General features: G+C 41.8%; 1 protein-coding gene across 3 annotated transcripts in view; it reads left to right on the forward strand.

Annotated features, from left to right (window-relative positions):
* lrrk1 (leucine rich repeat kinase 1) overlaps positions 1-18,133 on the forward strand; it is a 101,760-nt gene that overhangs the window by 43,591 nt on the left and 40,036 nt on the right. For all 3 annotated transcript variants that reach the window (XM_062963002.1, XM_062963003.1, XM_062963004.1), the window contains 10 exons: positions 515-678; positions 1,042-1,179; positions 5,836-5,948; positions 7,405-7,481; positions 9,563-9,692; positions 10,981-11,093; positions 12,681-12,895; positions 15,282-15,446; positions 16,396-16,568; positions 17,939-18,059. In XM_062963002.1, the coding sequence (XP_062819072.1) occupies positions 515-678; positions 1,042-1,179; positions 5,836-5,948; positions 7,405-7,481; positions 9,563-9,692; positions 10,981-11,093; positions 12,681-12,895; positions 15,282-15,446; positions 16,396-16,568; positions 17,939-18,059 (1,409 nt within the window). The remainder of the gene's footprint in view (positions 1-514; positions 679-1,041; positions 1,180-5,835; positions 5,949-7,404; positions 7,482-9,562; positions 9,693-10,980; positions 11,094-12,680; positions 12,896-15,281; positions 15,447-16,395; positions 16,569-17,938; positions 18,060-18,133) is intronic.

An 18,133-nucleotide genomic window follows, 5' to 3' on the forward strand; every position in this document is an offset into this window, starting at 1 on the left:
CAGCATATTTCAGCATGGGAGAGGTAGTTTCTTAGCCTAAGTAGTCAATAAAGTGCATAGTAATAATGGCAGAGTATCCTATTGTTAAATGGGCAGATAGTTTGAACCTGCAATAATTATCTGCTTTGAACTGGATTATCTTGACTCCACACTGCCATATAATCCACTTCAGTGTGCAGTTGGACACAAATGGACTTAATGTCAGGAGAAAACCTTTACCCTTTACTTTAACTACCACCAATTCCTCAATACTTTATTTCCCATACCACCATACTTCGCCACAGCAACGCGTGGCTGGGCACAGCTAGTACTTTTATATTTTGAATTCGAATACCTGCTTCCTAGTGCCTTCCTCGCTCTCTAGGCATCCTTTGCCCTTTCCATCCCCTTGGTCCAAACCCTCCTGGTCCGTTGTGGCCATTTGAGAATGAAGATCTTGTGGTCGAGGAGCTTAAAGGACTTGACCAATCCAGCATCCCTAGATCAGCTGATGGTTCTTTTGTTTCTTTTTAAGGCATCAACTGGATTGGGTTGAGGAAGCTGCAGGAGCTGGATGTCTCAGACAACAGGTTGTCGGAGTTACCGGATCCATTTCTTCACTGCCTGAAATCGCTGAACGTCCTTAATGTCTCTAGGAATAAACTGAAGGTGTTTCCTCAGCCATGGGCCTGTCCCTTAGTAAGTCTGGGACAAAACAGAAATATATCTATCTCTAGGAGATGAAAGGGATGCTACACTCACCGCCGGAAGTAGCCAAGGGATCCTTGGGCTTGATCTCATAGATAGAGAGACGGAGCTTCAGGCCCTGCGTTTGCAGAGTAGGAACGAGATCCAGAATTGTCCAGGTCTTGTGCCATTGCTTATGCTTTTAGTCCTAATCCCAGTGCCAGTTCTAGCAATGGATACTCCAACCCCTTGTTGACAGATTTAATGGCAGTTAAAGCAGGGCCAAACTGTATTCATTATTGGTTGCTGTGAGTTGCAAAAACAGACATTTCGTTTTGAATATGAATGCCCTTTATTTCTCCTGTCTCCCTCCAGAAATGTTGCAAGGCAGCTCAAAACGCATTGGAATCCCTCCCTGACACACTGGCCGTGTTTTGGAAAAATCACCTGAAGGAAGTCGATTTTTCCGACAATGCTCTGAAGGACGTCCCTCAGTGCCTTTTCCAGCTGGAGGTAAGTGGGACCACCCCGCCATCATTTTTCCAGTTTGCACGTCTTGCTATGACCTTCCCAAGGGTGGGATTAATGCGGGTTGAGACCATTTTAACTGCTGTGGAATCACCGGAGTTGCTTTTTTACAAGGTCCTTAAGCCTTTCGCCAGGCAGGATGTACACTGTTATACGATCCAATTTTGGATCCAGATTATCTGCTTTGAACTGGATTCAGAAACTGAGTTATACGACAGTGTAAATGGGCCCCAGGATTCCACAGCAATGTGCTGTGGCAGTTTGAGTGGTGCCAAACTGCATGAATTCTGCAGTGTAGATGCACCCTGTGCCTCTTATTGATGTTGTCTGAAACCTTTCTTACAGGGATTGTCTGTGTGTTTGTGTGTGTGTGTAATATATATATATATATATATACACACACACACACACACACACACACACACACACACACATACATATATATACTAGCTGTGCCCGGCCACGCGTTGCTGTGGCGAAGTATGGTGGTATGGCAAATAAAGTATTGAGGAATTGGTGGTAGTTAAGGTAAAGGGTAAAGGTTTTCCCCTAACATTAAGTCCAGTCGTGTCTGACTCTGGAGGTTGGTGCTCATCTCCATTTCTAAGCTGAAGAGTTGGCGTTGTCCGTAGACTCCTCCAAGGTCGTGTGGCATGACTGCATGGAGCGCTGTTACCTTCCTGCCGGAGCAGTACCTATTGATCTACTCACATTGGCATGTTTTCGAACTTCTGCCTGTCCCCTGGGCTGAGTGGGTTGCTAGGAGGTCCGGGCTGTGGCGAGGTCCGGGCTGTGGCGCAGCTGGCTAGTAACCAACTGCAATAAATCACTACTGACCAAGAGGTCATGAGTTCAAAGCCCAGGTCGGGTTAAGCCCCCGACCATTAAATAGCCCGGTTTGCTGTTGACCTATGCAGCCCCGAAAGACAGTTGCATCTGTCAAGTAGGGAAATTTAGGTACGCTTTATGTGGGAGGCTAATTTAACTAATTTACAACACCATAAAACTGCCAGCAAAACACGAGGAAAGGAATGAGGAAGTACAGCCACTAGTGGACAGTGAAGCAACAGCTCCCCCTGTGGCCAGAATCGTGAAGCTGGAAAAATGTTAAATGCCTCTGTGTCTGTCTATACTGTATGTTGTTTGTCTGTTGGCATTGAATGTTTGCCATATATATATGTTCATTGTAATCCGCCCTGAGTCTCCTTCGGGGTGAGAAGGGCGGAATATAAATACTGTAAGTAAATAAATAAATAAATAAATAAATAGGAGACCAAGTGGGCAGAGCTTAGCCTTCTAACTGGCAGCAATTGGATAAAAACAATTATTCCTCTCCCTCTAATTAGGACTTTATTTTTCTTTTCTTTTTGTTGTATGACCGTAGAGGCGTGGATGAGGGGTTGTGCTGTCAATTTTTGAGGTTGTGGGGTGTTTAGTTTTGTTGTTTTGTGCTAGGCCGAAATTTCATTACCCTTTTATATGTATGTGTGTGTGTGTGTGTGTGTGTGTATTATATATATATGAGAGAGATATGGTATCATTGATTTGGAAGGTACCCCCAAAGGCCATCCAATCCAGCCCTCTTCTTAACTAGGAGTTGGATGTAACTTGGGGACGGTCTGTATTTCCTTGAAGGAATTGAAATGTATCCGTGTCCAACATCGGAACGCTAGGTGGCGGTGTTGTGGCATTTTCTCTCCTAAATTGATTTTCCCTAAGATTTATTAAATCCACGGTTGTTTCTATGGCACACAACAAACAGAGGAATTGATCAGCAACTGAACATATTGGAGGGATTTGGGGGAATTCACCATGAACTATAGGAGTTGTAGGGATTGGGATGTATAGTTCACCTGCAGTCCAAAAACACTATGAACTCCACCAACGACGAACCTGGGACTAACGTGTCACACAAAACCACCATGACCAACAAAAAATACTGGAGGACTTTGGAGGGATTTATAAGAGTTGTAGTTCACTTAGAGCACAATGTGAACCCAAACAATGATGAATCTGGACCAAACTTGGCATGCATACCCGATATGCCCAAATTTGAATACTAGTGGGTTTTGAGGGGAAGTGACCTGGACATTTTGGAGTTGTAGGTACTGGGATGTATAGTTATTATAATATTATAATGTATTACAATATAATACTGATAATAATACAATTTAATAATATTAATTATGTATTATATATTAAATGTAATATTACTAATAATATTACAATGTAATGATATAGTACAATATAGTAATGTAATACTAGTATTGTACTATGCTAATAATATAATATATTGTATGTGAATGGAATTTGTAAGCCACTCTGAGTCCCCTTTGGGGTGAGAAGGGCGGCATATAAATGTAGTAAATAATAATAATAATAATAATAATAATAATAATAATAATAATAAAGTATTGGAAAATAAGCACGCAAAGATACTGTGGGACTTCCGAATCCAGACTGACAAAGTTCTGGAACACAACACACCAGACATCACAGTTGTGGAAAAGAACAAGGTTTGGATCATTGATGTTGCCATCCCAGGTGACAGTCGCATAGATGAAAAACAACAGGAAAAACTCAGCTGCTATCAGGACCTCAAGATTGAACTTCAAACACTCTGGCAGAAACCAGTACAGGTGGTCCCGGTGGTGATGGGCACACTGGGTGCTGTGCCAAAAGATCTCAGCCGGCATTTGGAAACAATAGACATTGACAAAATCACCATCTGCCAACTGCAAAAGGCCACCCTACTGGGATCTGCACACATCATCAGAAAATACATCACACAGTCCTAGACACTTGGGAAGTGTTCGACTTGTGGTTTTGCGAAACGAAATCCAGCATATCTATCTTGTTTGCTGTGCCATACAACGTCGTTGTGTTGATAATAATAATAATAATAATAATAATAATAATAATAATAATAATAATACATATCAGCCAGAGGCCTATAAATATCTGGGCATATTACAGCTGGACAACATCAAGCATGAAAATGTGAAGACTGTGGTCAGTAAAGAATACACACAAAGGGTCAGAAAAATTCTCAAAAGCAAGCTCAATGGAGGCAACACCATCAAAGCCATAAACACCTGGGCCATACCTGTCATAAGATATACTGCTGGCATCATAAACTGGACAAAGATGGAACTGGACAATTTGGACAGAAAAACAAGAGAACTCATGACCATTCATCATTCACTGCACCCTCGCAGTGATGTTGACCGGCTCTATCTGCCTAGAAGATCAGGGGGCAGAGGACTCTTACAAGTAAAACAAGCAGTCAAAGAAGAAGAACATGCCCTGGCAGAATATGTAAAGCAAAGTGAAGAACCTGCTTTGATTGAAGTCAAAAATCAGAAACTCCTCAAAGCACAGCTGACAAAAAACCAGTACAAGAAAACCACACTACAAACTAGAGCTGACAGCTGGCACAACAAAACATTGCATGGAAAGTTCCTTGACAACATTGAAGGAAAAGCTGATAAGGAGAAGACCTGGCTGTGGCTCACGAATGGGACCCTGAAGAAGGAGACAGAAGGCCTGATCCTTGCAGCCCAGGAGCAAGCCATCAGAACAAAGGCAATTCAGGCCAAGATCGAAAAATCAGCTGATGAACCAAAATGCAGACTGTGCAAGGAAACCGACGAAACCATTGATCATATCCTCAGCTGCTGTAAGAAAATCGCACAGACAGACTACAAACAGAGGCACAACTATGTGGCCCAAATGATTCATTGGAACTTATGCCTCAAGTACCACCTTCCAGCAGCAAAGAACTGGTGGGATCACAAACCTGCAAAAGTATTGGAAAATGAACATGCAAAGATACTATGGGACTTCCGAATCCAGACTGACAAAGTTCTGGAACACAACACACCAGACATCACAGTTGTGGAAAAGAAAAAGGTTTGGATCATTGATGTTGCCATCCCAGGTGACAGTCGCATTGACGAAAAACAACAGGAAAAACTCAGCTGCTATCAGGACCTCAAGATGGAACTTCAAAGACTCTGGCAGAAACCAGTGCAGGTGGTCCCAGTGGTGCCGTGCCAAAAGATCTCAACCGGCATTTGGAAACAATAGACATTGACAAAATTACGATCTGTCAACTGCAAAAGGCCACCCTACTGGGATCTGTGCACATCATCCGAAAATACATCACACAGTCCTAGACACTTGGGAAGTGTTCGACTTGTGATTTTGTGAAATGAAATCCAGCATATCTATCTTGTTTGCTGTGTCATAATAAAATAATAATAATAAAATAGTTCACTTGCAATCAATGAGTACTCTGAACTCCACCATAGATAGAATTGGACCAAACTTGGCACAAAGAGCCCCCATGCCCAGCAAAAAATACCAGAGGTCTTTGGGGGGAATTCATCTTGATTTGGTGGAGTTGTAGTTCATCTGCATCCAGAGAGCACTGTGAACCCAAACACTGACGGAGCTGGACTAAACTTGGCACACATACATGATGTGCTGACATTTGATGACTGGAGGGGTTTGGGGGGAACACAGCAAAAAATACTAGAGGTTTGCTATCACAAGAAGGCATGGAACCAATACAGTTTTGCCACAATATTTAGCCCCTTCTCCATCCCCAATCCTGAAATGTTCCTCTTCCCGTTTCAGGCTTTGGCCTTCTTGAAGCTCTCAGGAAACCAGATCCTCACATTGCCTTCCCAAGAGAAGTGGACTTGCCGGCGACTGAAGTCCTTGGACCTCTCCAAGAACCAGCTTGGAAAGTGAGTCCTTTCTCTTGCATCTGTGCTCTGGAATTAATGCTGTTGAGCACCACTTGCACTTCCATGGCTCAATGCGATGCCATCCAGGGAGCCGTAAAACTGCAACTTAATAATAATAATAATAATAATAATAATAATAATAATAATAATAATAATAATAACTTTACTTTTATACCCTGCCTCCATCTCCCCGAAGGGACTCAGGGCGGCTTACATGGGGTCGAGCCCAGGTAAATACAATAAACAAAATAAACACATCAAATGAAACACACATGCAGTTATAAAATTTTAAACATTAACACATAAAGATAAAATGGCACGCTTAATGAAACATGATTTAAACACCAAAATAAAAGTCATAAAAATGACTTATTGTTTGCCATTCCACACATCAAAAGCTTTAAATATATCCCAATGATAATATCCCTGCTTTTATCTTTCTCTCTTGAACCACACATTTTATTTAATGCTCTCCCTATCAAATTTGGCATTTGTCCTCCTTTTACAAACCCACACTGATCTTATATATATATATATATATATATATATATATATATATATATATATATATACAGTAGAGTCTCACTTATCCAACATAAATGGGCCAGCAGAACGTTGGATAAGCGAATATGTTGGATAATAAGGAGGCATTAAGGAAAAGCCTATTAAACATCAAATTAGGTTATGATTTTACAAATTAAGCACCAAAACATCATGTTATACAACAAATTTGACAGAAAAAGTAGTTCAGTAAGCAGTAATGCTATGTAGTAATTACTGTATTTACGAATGTAGCACCAAAATATCACGATGTATTGAAAACATTGACTACAAAAATGCGTTGGATAATCCAGAATGTTGGATAAGTGAGACTCTACTGTGTATATATATATATATATATATATATGTGCATGCATTTATTCATTCTATTAGTTATTATAGCAGATAAAATCTTTGTGTCCTGATTAACTAATGATATGGATCTATATGACCCTGGGTCTGTTAAATCTTTAGCCAGGTTTTTGTATTAGTATTATTATTGACTTTCTCCATGATCCTGGTATCTTCTCTCCTTCCATTATGCAATTCTAATACTTTTGGAATCAATACTTCTCTAAAACTTTTATAATATTCTGTCCCCAGTCCATCCAGACCTGGAGCTTTCCCGGCTTTTAAATTCTTAATAACTCCCTCTATTTCTTAACTTAAACCTAGTGATGTGATGCTGCATTGATTCTATTGCAGGTCTGGGCCAACTTTGGCCTTCCAGGTGTTTTGGACTCCAACTCTCACAATTCCTAACAGCCGGTAGGCTGTTAGGAATTGTGGGAGTTGGAGTCCAAAACACCTGGAGGGCCAAAGTTGGCCCAGTCCTGCTCTATAGTATAGATATACCCAAATTATACTACAGAGGGGGGCTTTCTGATTCATCAGTCTTCTGTTTGTTTGCCTACAGAATGGACGATGGAGTCAAAATGAAGCGGATTTCTTTCTTCAGTACAAGGAACCGAGGGCGTTCTGGCACCGAAACCGGTACGGCACGCAAAGGAGAAGAGTAGGCTGTAAGGGCTTTGGGGAAGCCCTTTCTTCTTGTGTATCCCGTCATAGGGAGAGGCTCCTTGGAGGCTTTTCCCAAGCTGTGAAGCTAGCCTCATCTTTGGCAAAGACCTTTATATGTATACTAGCTGTGCCCGGCCACGCGTTGCTGTGGCGTTGTCTGGTGGTGTTGGTGAGAAATTGTTGAGGTAGTGGTGGTATTGAATGTCTGTTGTATGGTTGTCTTTATGTTTAGTATGCATACTGAAGTGGATTATATGGCAGTGTGGAGTCAAGATAATCCAGTTCAAAGCAGATAATATAAGATTATAAATGGGTTATATAGCTGTGTGGAAGGGCCTTGAGTCTACATTGCCATATAATCAAAATCTGATAATCTGTGGAAGAGGCCTAAGTGAGACCTAACTGTGCCTGTCCCCTGGGCTGAGTAGGTTGCTAGGAGACCAAGTGGGTGGAGCTTAGCCTTCAAACTGGCAGCAATTGGATAAAAACTATTATTCCTCTCCCTGTAATTAGGACTTTATTTTTCTTTTCCTTTTTGTGGTATCAACCTAAAGCCGTGTATGATGGGTTGTGTTGTCAAATTTCGAGGTTGGGGAGCCTGTAGTTTTGTTGTTTTGTCCGCTGCCCTGATGCCATCACTCTTTTATATATATAGACTAGCTGTGCCCGGCCACGCGTTGCTGTGGCGAATTACCTAATTTGATGTTTAATAGTCTTTTCCTGAATCCCTTCTTATTATCCAAGATATTCACTTATCCAATGTTCTACCGGCCTGTTTATGTTGGATAAGTGAGACTGTACTGTATATTTATAATCTTACATTATCTGCTAGAACTGGATTATATGAGGCCCCTTCTACACAGCTGTATAAAATGCACACTGAAGTGGATTATATGGCAGTGTGGAGTAAAGATAATCCAGTTCAAAGCAGATAATATAAGATTATAAATGGGTTATATAGCTGTGTGGAAGGGCCTTGAGTCTACACTGCCGTATAATCCAGTTGAAATCAGATAATCTGTATTTTATAGGCAGTGTGGAAGAGGCCTAAGTGAGGCCTAACTCTGCCTGTCCCTTGGGCTGAGTGGATTGCTAGGAGACCAAGTTAGCCTTCTAACTGGCAGCAATTGGATAAAAACAATTATTCCTCTCCCTCTAATTAGGACTTTATTCTTCTTTTCTTTTTGTTGTATGAACATAGAGGCATGGATGAGGGGTTGTGCTGCCAAGTTTAGTGTTTCTGGGATGTGTAGTTTTGTTGTTTTGTCCTAGGCCAAAATTTCATTACCCTTTTATATATATAGATACATGCAGTCCCTGAGTTAACAACATGTGACTTACAAACAACTCCAATTAATAACAGGGCTGAATTGGATGACCATTGGAGGTTCCTTCCAAATCTATGATACTATATCTACCATACACACACACACACACACACACACACACACACACACACATATACAAACACATATACAGGCATTCTCCTAGCACCTTTGATGGCTATGACACTTTGGATAACTACTCCCCCCGATGATATCGACATAACTAGCACTTTAGCCCAGTTTCCTACAGATCTTATCCATGATTTTATCGTGATGTATTGTATGTGTTTTTATAACTGGTTTTATTGTTGTTTGATTTGTTTTACTGCTTTTTTTATATTGTCATGACCGGGCTTGGCCCCATGTAAGCCGCCCTGAGTCCCTTCGGGGAGATGGGGCGGGGTATAAATAATAATAATAATAATAAAATTATTATTATTATTATTATTATTATTATTATTATTATTATTATTATTATTCCCCAATTTATGCACCTCAAGATTTATAGTATCCCTTACCAGTTTTCCCAACCTCCGGACTCTATGTCAGCATGACCGGAAGGTCGGTCTGTAGGATTTCATTTCAATGCATTAATCTCTTCAAGCCTAGTTTTCCTAGCACATGCTAAAGATTGGATTTTTCTACGACACATATAGTCAACTTTATGCCTCTGAAATCAGAGCTTGTATCCATCTTTTTGCGCTGAATTCTGCTTGTGCCTCCCTCCAGGTTCCGCCTTGGAGTTTCCCGAATTCTTGGCTGAGACTCTCGAAGTTCTCTATCTGAACGACAACCAGCTGGACTCCGTCCCACAGTCGGTCTGCTTTCTCAAAGGGTTGACGGAGCTTTATTTGGGAAAGTAAGTCCGGCTGAGAAATGCCATGCTTGCCATGAAAACTCCACTTGCTTGGTTCTTGTATGTCTTTCGGGCTATGTGGCCATGTTCCAGAAGTATTCTCTCCTGACGTTTCGCCCACATCTCTGGCAGGCATCCTCAGAGGCTGTGTGACATGGGTTTATGGGTTTTTATTATTATTATTATTTTATTGTATGACACAAGAAACAAGATAGATATGCTGGATTTCGTATCACAAAATCACAAGTCGAACACTTCCCAAGTGTCTAGGACTGTGTGATGTATTTTCGGATGATGTGCACAGATCCCAGTAGGGTGGCCTTTTGCAGCTGGCAGATCATAATTTTGTGAATGTCTATTGTTTCCAAATGCCGGCTGAGATCTTTTGGCACGGCACCCAATGTGCCCATCACCACCAGGACCACCTGCACTGGTTTCTGCCAGAGTCTTTGAAGTTCAATCTTGAGGTCCTGAGAGCGGCTGAGTTTTTCCTGTTGTTTTTCGTCAATGCGACTGTCACCTGGGATGGCAACATCAATGATCCAAACCTTGTTCTTTTCCACAACTGTGATGTCTGGTGTGTTCCAGAACTTTGTCAGTCTGGATTCGGAAGTCCCACAGTATCTTTGCGTGCTCATTCTCCAATACTTTTGCAGGTTTGTGATCCCACCAGTTCTTTGCTGCTGGAAGGTGGTACTTGAGGCATAAGTTCCAATGAATGATTTGGGCCACATGGTTGTGCCTCTGTTTGTAGTCTGTCTGTGCGATTTTCTTACAGCAGCTGAGGATATGATCAATGGTTTCGTCGGTTTCCTTGCACAGTCTGCATTTTGGGTCATCAGCTGATTTTTCGATCTTGGTCTTAATTGCTTTTTTTCTGATGGCTTGCTCCTGGGCCGCAATTATTATTATTATTATTATTATTATTATTATTATTATTATTATTATTATTTTAATTACATGTATATAAGAACACAACACACATACATATTAGGTCCAAGTGACTTCGTCTCTGAATATTGGGCTTTTCCTAAGGGCCTAGGATATTAGAGATAATAATAATAGTAATATAGCTCTATTATTATTATTAATTACATATATATAGCAACACAGCACACATACGCATTAGGTCGAAGTGTCTGGGCTTCGTCTCTGAATGTCGGGCTCTTCCCAATAATGGAAAAGTCCTACAATGACCCAAAGTGCTGTCTATGCAAAGAGAGGGACGAAACAGTGGAGTCTCTCTAGATGAGTGTGTTTATTTTATATTTTATTTTATATTTTCTGACAGCAATGCAGGCATTCACGAGCTTCCTCCCGAACTTGGGCAACTGGCTAATCTCTGGCAGCTGGATCTGGAGGAGCTGAATATTGGCAACCTTCCCGCTGAAATCAGGAAAGAGAGTTAGTCTGTTTCTTCCATGGGGTTTATTCATCTCAGCTGTTTGGAACCAAAACCAGGCTTTGTTTTATTTATTGTTGAATGGCGCAGAAAATGGGGAGGAATCCGGCCAGGCCGCTGTGTCTCTCAATGGGATTAGGAGTCTGTTCTTTTTCCCTGTTGGGGAAATATGCACAGCTTTCCTAAAGTTACTGTATACAATTGAATCCACTGATTTATTTATTTTATGTCAAAAGCATTGCATAAATAAGTATAAAAATAATAAAGGGAGCACAAGCAGCTAAATAATTTTAGACCAAAAACGGGCAACAGCAATCGCATTATCTGTAGCTTTAAACAGTTCTTCGACTGATGAAATGCAGATGAAGATTCACAACTTAAAACTGACCTAACTCACATTTGGAAGCCTGTCGGTGGCGCAGTGGGTTAAACTGCTGAGCTGCTGAACCTGCTGACCGAAAAGTCGGCCGTCCGAATCCAGGGAGCAGGGTGAGCTCCTGCTGGTAGCCTCAATGTTCAGTTCAGTTCAGCAATTTATTACGGTCTATGACCAGAATATATAGAAATGGGCACAGGTGCCCGAAAAGGGGAATCGCAGTTCCCATAAAAGTCAGATAAAAGAACAAGTTAAAAACATGCTATAATAAAAACAAATTAAAAACAGACTATTAGCAGGGTCAGCTACTAGTAAATATCGAACCACTAAGTGGCTCTGGAGGGGGATAGGGCATTTGCAGTCTTTCAGTTATAACAGATTGCTCTGGCTACAGGCCCTGTGGGGTCAGTCATCATCCGTCTGATGGAAATTGCTGCCGCACAGAACCTGGCGACACTATAGGTTATTGCAGAACAGGAGTCTGAGAGCAGCAGAGAGGTGTAGTATCTTTCAATGCAGCCTGGATGTTTTAAAAGCTAAGGAGTGATGAAATTGATTCTAATATCTCTATAAAACATACACTGGAGGAGCACGTGCTCGATAGTTTCGATATGGCCAGACTCACAATGATATACCTTCCGTAGTTTACGTTATATCATTAGCCACAAAAGGTACTTTATCAAAGCAGTTGTTATGGATAACTGACAAGAGAAAAACAAACAAATCAGCCATCTATATATAAAATTTTAAATTGCAGTGTGCTTTTTGTTGTTATTGTGTGCATTTGGAGCCTCTGGTGGCGCAGCGAGTTAAACCACTGAGCTGCTGAACTTGCTGACCACTGGTCAGCAGTTCTAATCCAGGGCGCAGGGTGAGCTTCCGCTGTTAGCCCCAGCTTCTGCTAATCTAGCAGTTCAAAAACGTGCAAATGTGAGTAGATCAATAGGTACTGCTCCGGCGGGAAGGTAACGGCGCTCCATGCAGTCATGCCAGTGACCTTGGAGGTGTCTATGGACAATGCCGGCTCTTCAGCTTAGAAATGGAGATGAGTACCAACCCCCAGAGTTGGACACAACTAGACTTAATGTCAAGGGGAAACCTTTACCATTACCTTAACTCAGGGAAAATGAAAGACAGAGTTACAGCTGTTCAGGCCAGGAGCTGCCGGGATGTTTGGGCTTCTGAGCCATTTTGTCATTCCTCCCCTGGCCAGGTCCCAAAGCCATCTTAGCCTACCTTCGAGCGCAGCTGCGCAAAGCGGAGAAATGCAACCTGATGAAGGTGATCGTCGTGGGGCCCCCGCGGCAAGGGAAATCCACCCTGATAGAGGTACTGCAGACAGGGAAGGCTTCCCCGGCCATGCCCAATGATGCCACCATCCGGACCTCCAAGTGGGAGCTGCAGAAACCCTCTGGGTTCAAGGCAAAGGTGAGCATGAAAATACCAGGAGGGGTTTCTTTTTCTTCCAAGGTACAAAGCAGAGTGGAGCCTGAGGCAGGAGCGAACAAAGAGATGTGCTTTGAAAAATGGCAAAAGCCATTTTCAATGATAGGTTTACATTGATGCTGAAGTTGAGATCCTTGTTCTTGGTGATTGTAAAAATAACAAGTGATGTGCCTCGCTGCTTTATCAGTCTCATTTAATAATAATAATAATAAAACTTTATACCCCGCCACCATCTCCCCGCGGGGACTCGGGGCGGCTTACATGGGGCAGAGGCCCACACATCATAGAACAAAACATAGGCAACATAATACAAATCACACTATAAAAAGATAAAACAGTAATACAATATATCAATTAAAACAAAAATACAGGATAAAAAATTGCATTTAAAACACATAAATGGTAAAATCATAATAAATACAGAATAGATTATTAAAAACCCTATGGGGCTGATTAATTAATTAATTAACTTCAAACAAATTCATTTACTTCAAACAGCAGATTCCTTTCAACTCAGTATCTACTGTGGAGTGGAGCCCCAGTGGCGAAGTGTGTTAAAGCACTGAGCTGCTGAACTTGCAGCAAAAGGTCGGCAGTTCGAATCCAGGGAGCGGAGTGAGCGCTCGCTGTTAGCTCCAGCTTCTGCCAACCTAGCAGTTCGAAAATATGCAAATGTGAATAGATCAATAGGTACCGCTCCAGCGGGAAGGTAAGGGCGCTCCATGCAGTCATGCTGGCCACATGACCTTGGAGGTGTCTACGGACAATGCCTGTTCTTCAGCTTAGAAATGGAGATGAGCACCATGTCCAGACATGACTGGACTTAATGTCAGGGGAAACCTTTACCTTTACCAGTGCAGAAGTGGGCAAAGTGTGGGTTTTAGGTGGCACCCTAGGCTTTTCTATTCCCAAAATGTACTGGGTGCCTTCTAGGTAGCATGGAGCATAATTTTTGCCACATTTTGTTTGTGCCAATTTCGACCTAAGAGAGTGCTTTTTTGCAACAAGCAGCTCCTTTTGCTCCCTTCCCGTTATTCAAGGACCTAAAATCGGGTTCTCGATTGGATCGTTTGGGGTTTCAAGACTGCAGAGCATACGGTAGTTTCTGTCATTGCTGTAGGTCCAGACCAGTGGTTCCCAACCTTTTTTTGACCAAGGACCACTCTCCAACATTAGTACCAATAGGGTTCCGAATCAGTTTTTAGATTCAGTTTGGTTATTTGGAGCGCTGTTACCTTCCCGCCAGAGCAGTACCTATTGATCTACTCACATTGGCATGTATTCGAACTGCTAGGTTGGCAGGAGCTGGAGCTAACAGCAGCCACTCCCGGGGATTGAACCTGGGACCTTTCGGTCTCCAGCTCAGTGCTTTAATGCACTTCGCCACCGGCACTCCATGCAGTCATGCCGGCCACATGACCTTGGAGGTGTCTACGGACAACGCCGGCTCTTCAGCTTAGAAATGGAGATGAGCACCAACCCCCAGAGTCAGACATGACTGGACTTAACGTCAGGGAAAAACCTTTACCTTTACCTTTACTTGGTTATTTGGAGTGCTCATTCAGAAAAATGCATTGGATAGACCATATCCCATATGCCATATGCCATCCAGTAGTCGCCATCTGCTCGCCCATAGAAAACCATATTTAATAATCTGGAGCTGATGTGGTCTATCCAATGCAATGGTCAGCTCTGTGGAAATGAACAGAAATAAACTAAATAAAATAAACAAATAAGAAGTAAGGTTCGTGGACCAGATTTTCGTTCTCATGATCCACTGTTGGGCCACTGGTCCCGACATAGTGTCTATTGTGAATTGAGTACAGAATCTATGCAAATGTTCCAGATGTATAGGGGACTCCAAGAATCCAATAGGCTACTCCTTGAGATTATGTCATTGCATAACTCCAGTGGTAGAGTCTTGTAAATTAGCCGTTTTGTTCGTACAAAGTGGGGCAGGGATTGATACAGTTGATAATAATGTTTCATTCCTACGTATATATCTCAACTGATGTGGAAAGTGCCTGCCGTTACAGACCCAAGGTAACTATTCAGTCTGTGAAAAATAAGCGAAATCCATATTTAATGAAGGAGTGTTAAGAGCCCTCCCTCCTTTTCTCGCCATTGCAAAGGCATAGCGACTAAGCCGGGAGCAATTAGCTTGGATTTCCTGTGTAGAAGTGATAGTCGTCCCGTACAAACGTTTCTTTCTCCGGCCAGAACATTGATCCCCATTGATGCCTAGTGTTGCACATTATGGAGATACGCAGGGTGCGGGTTCATTATGCATTGACCATTATCTCTGCTCGATTGGCTTTAACTGCACGGGGTGTTGTCTCTCCCTCAATGTTTCTCTTTGTCCAATTAGATGGATTCGGTCGTGTTTAACGCCTGGGATATTGGGGGTCCCGCCAGCATGTCGACAGTCAATCAGTGTTTCTTCACAGATAAAGCATTATACGTTGTCGTCTGGAACTTGGCATTGGGGGAGGAAGCAGTGGCAAATCTTCAGTTCTGGTTACTGAATATTGAGGTAAGGAAGGGGGAAGTTACACTGGCTTTTTGGGGGCTTGGAAGTTACGGCGCGGAAAATGCAGAATGCCAGCAGACGGAAACAGACTCGATTGAGAATTCCTTTCATACAATTTAGTGAAACCGTTCTTGGTTGTTGCCACCTGGGAGTTGCAATTGGCCCAGCCAGCAGCTTATGGCTGCACTTTTTCCCCCAAAAGAGCATGTCAAAGGAAATTGACGTTAAGAGACAAATCAATCTGTCCACTTGGCCACTTCCCAAGGGCTTCTGAACCACAAAGATGATTTTCCAAAGGAAGTGGAATCCATTCGAATGGGTCTCAATCCTCACCTGGCTTTGTGCTAGATATGTAATCTGGATCTAGATTCTTTTCGTTTTTCGTCATCCCGTCGGCATTCCTTCTCACTCAGCCCAATAAGAAATACGAGGGCTATCCAGAAAGTAGGTTACATTTTGGATTTTAAATTCCCCACTTGTGTCCTCAGCTCTTCCCCCTTCTCCCTTCCTGCAGCGTAGCCAAAACGCTGCGCTGCCAGCCATGCTCGCATTGTTGGAAACGGAGGAGAGAGGCGGCAAATTTACTGGGGCAGTACTTTTCAAACTCATATATCTATATGAAACATGGCTAAATTTCAATGGGGATTACATGAGATTGTAGTTTTGGGATGTGTCTTTCAGCTGCATATGGTAGATGATTTATCCTATACTTTGTCCTTTTTAAAATCCAAAACGTAACCTACTTTCTGGATAGCCCTCGTATTCCTTCTAATATGGCACATGGTACTGGCAAACTCCTTTTTAATAAGCCCTTGCAATTATAACAATTTCTGCTGAATTCCTCCATGTTTACACACAATGTTTGTTTCCTCCATGAGATTGGATTTCAGCAGATAGAATATGGAGAGAAATACTTGGATGCAGTGACATCGCAGTTTTTTCCCCTTTCCAGGCCAAAGCACCAAATTCGGTTGTGTTGGTGGTGGGAACTCACCTTGACTTGATTGAAACCAAATTCCGCGTTGAAAGGATCGCCACCCTGAGAGCCTATGTCCTGGCTGTTTGCCGATCCCCATCCGGCTCGAGAGCAACCGGCTTCCCAGATATCACAATGAAACACTTACAGTAAGTACCGTATATATTTGAGTATAAGCCGACCCGAATATAAGCCAAGGCACCTAATTTTACCCCCCAAAAACTGGGAAAACATCGACTCCAATATAAGCCGAGGGTGATAAATTTCAGAAATAAAAATAGATACCAAGAAAATTACATTAATTGAGGCATCAGTAGGTTAAATGTTTTTGAATATTTACATAAAGCTCAAACTTAACATAAGACTGTCCAACTCTGATCCAGTCATTATTCTCATCTTCTTCAATGTAAATGTGCTTATGTATCCTTTTAATAATAATAATAGAGTAAAATAATAAATATATAATTATTATTATTATTATTATTATTACAGGAAAATAATATGTGTAATAATAAATAGAGTAAAATAATAAATGCAATAATAATAAGATCAGACTGAAATAATAAATGTATTATTAATAATAATAAAAATATAGTAAAATAAATGTAATAATACCAATAATAATAGAGAAAAATAATAAATGTACCATATATTCTCGAGTATAAGATGACCCAAATATAAGCCAACCAGGACCCTCACCCGAGTATAAGCTGAGGGGGGCTTTTTCAGTCTTTAAAAAAGGGCTGAAAAACTAGGCTTATACTCGAGTATATACAGTAAATGCATTGCTTTCCACCAATTGTGTGTCATTTCCTCCTGTCAGACACAAGATGTATTTTTCTGTAGCCATTACATTCTGTCACACGTTTTTATTCCTATGTTATAAATTCCATTTTCTAATTGGTTCTGTCATTTCTTTATTGTGTCAGAAGCGAATTGAGGCAAGTTGCTTCTGGTGTGAGAGAATTGGCCGTCTTCAAAGTCGTTGCCCAGGGGAAGCCTGGATGTGTTACCATCCTGCGGGGAGCTTCTCTCATGTCCCCACATAGAAAGCTAGGGTCGACAGACGGGAGCTCATCCCGTCTTGCGGATTCAAACCTTTTTGTTGAAAGAGCACTTTGGTTTTTCAATGTTCATTGGGAGGCTAAACTTTTCATATGCTTCTGCAAATGTGTTTAGAGTGGCTTTTAGGTCTTCTTCTGAATGAGCACAGACTATGTTATCATCAGCATATTGGAGTTCTATAATAGATGCTGCTGTGAACTTGGTTTTGGCTTTCAGCCTGCTGAGATTAAATAGCTTGCCATCTGTCCAATATATGAGGCTATCTCCCTTTGGATGTGAGGACAAGACCCGTTGGAAAGGGCCATAAAATTGAAGGTAGTAGGAAAGGACGGTGCTAGGTTTCTAGGTGTGAAGTCAGTGTGAACCTCTTAACCTCTTCTAGATAGTAGTGACCCTGAGAAGCTATTTCCACCATTATGGGATATTAAAATCTCTTTGCTGGTTTTCATTGCAGCGAAATCTCATGTAAGACGCTCGAAGGCCTGGAAGGTCTGCGGCATCTGATCTATCACATCACCATCAACATGAAGGACATTGGGAGTTCGATTGGCTCACAAAAGCTTGTTGGGAGATTGGTGCGTACCATAATAATAATAATAATAAAACTTTATTTATATACCGCCCTATCTCCCAGATGGGACTCAGGGCA

The sequence above is a fragment of the Anolis carolinensis genome, unplaced genomic scaffold, assembly GCF_035594765.1.
Source record: "Anolis carolinensis isolate JA03-04 unplaced genomic scaffold, rAnoCar3.1.pri scaffold_11, whole genome shotgun sequence".
Taxonomy (NCBI): domain Eukaryota; kingdom Metazoa; phylum Chordata; class Lepidosauria; order Squamata; family Dactyloidae; genus Anolis; species Anolis carolinensis.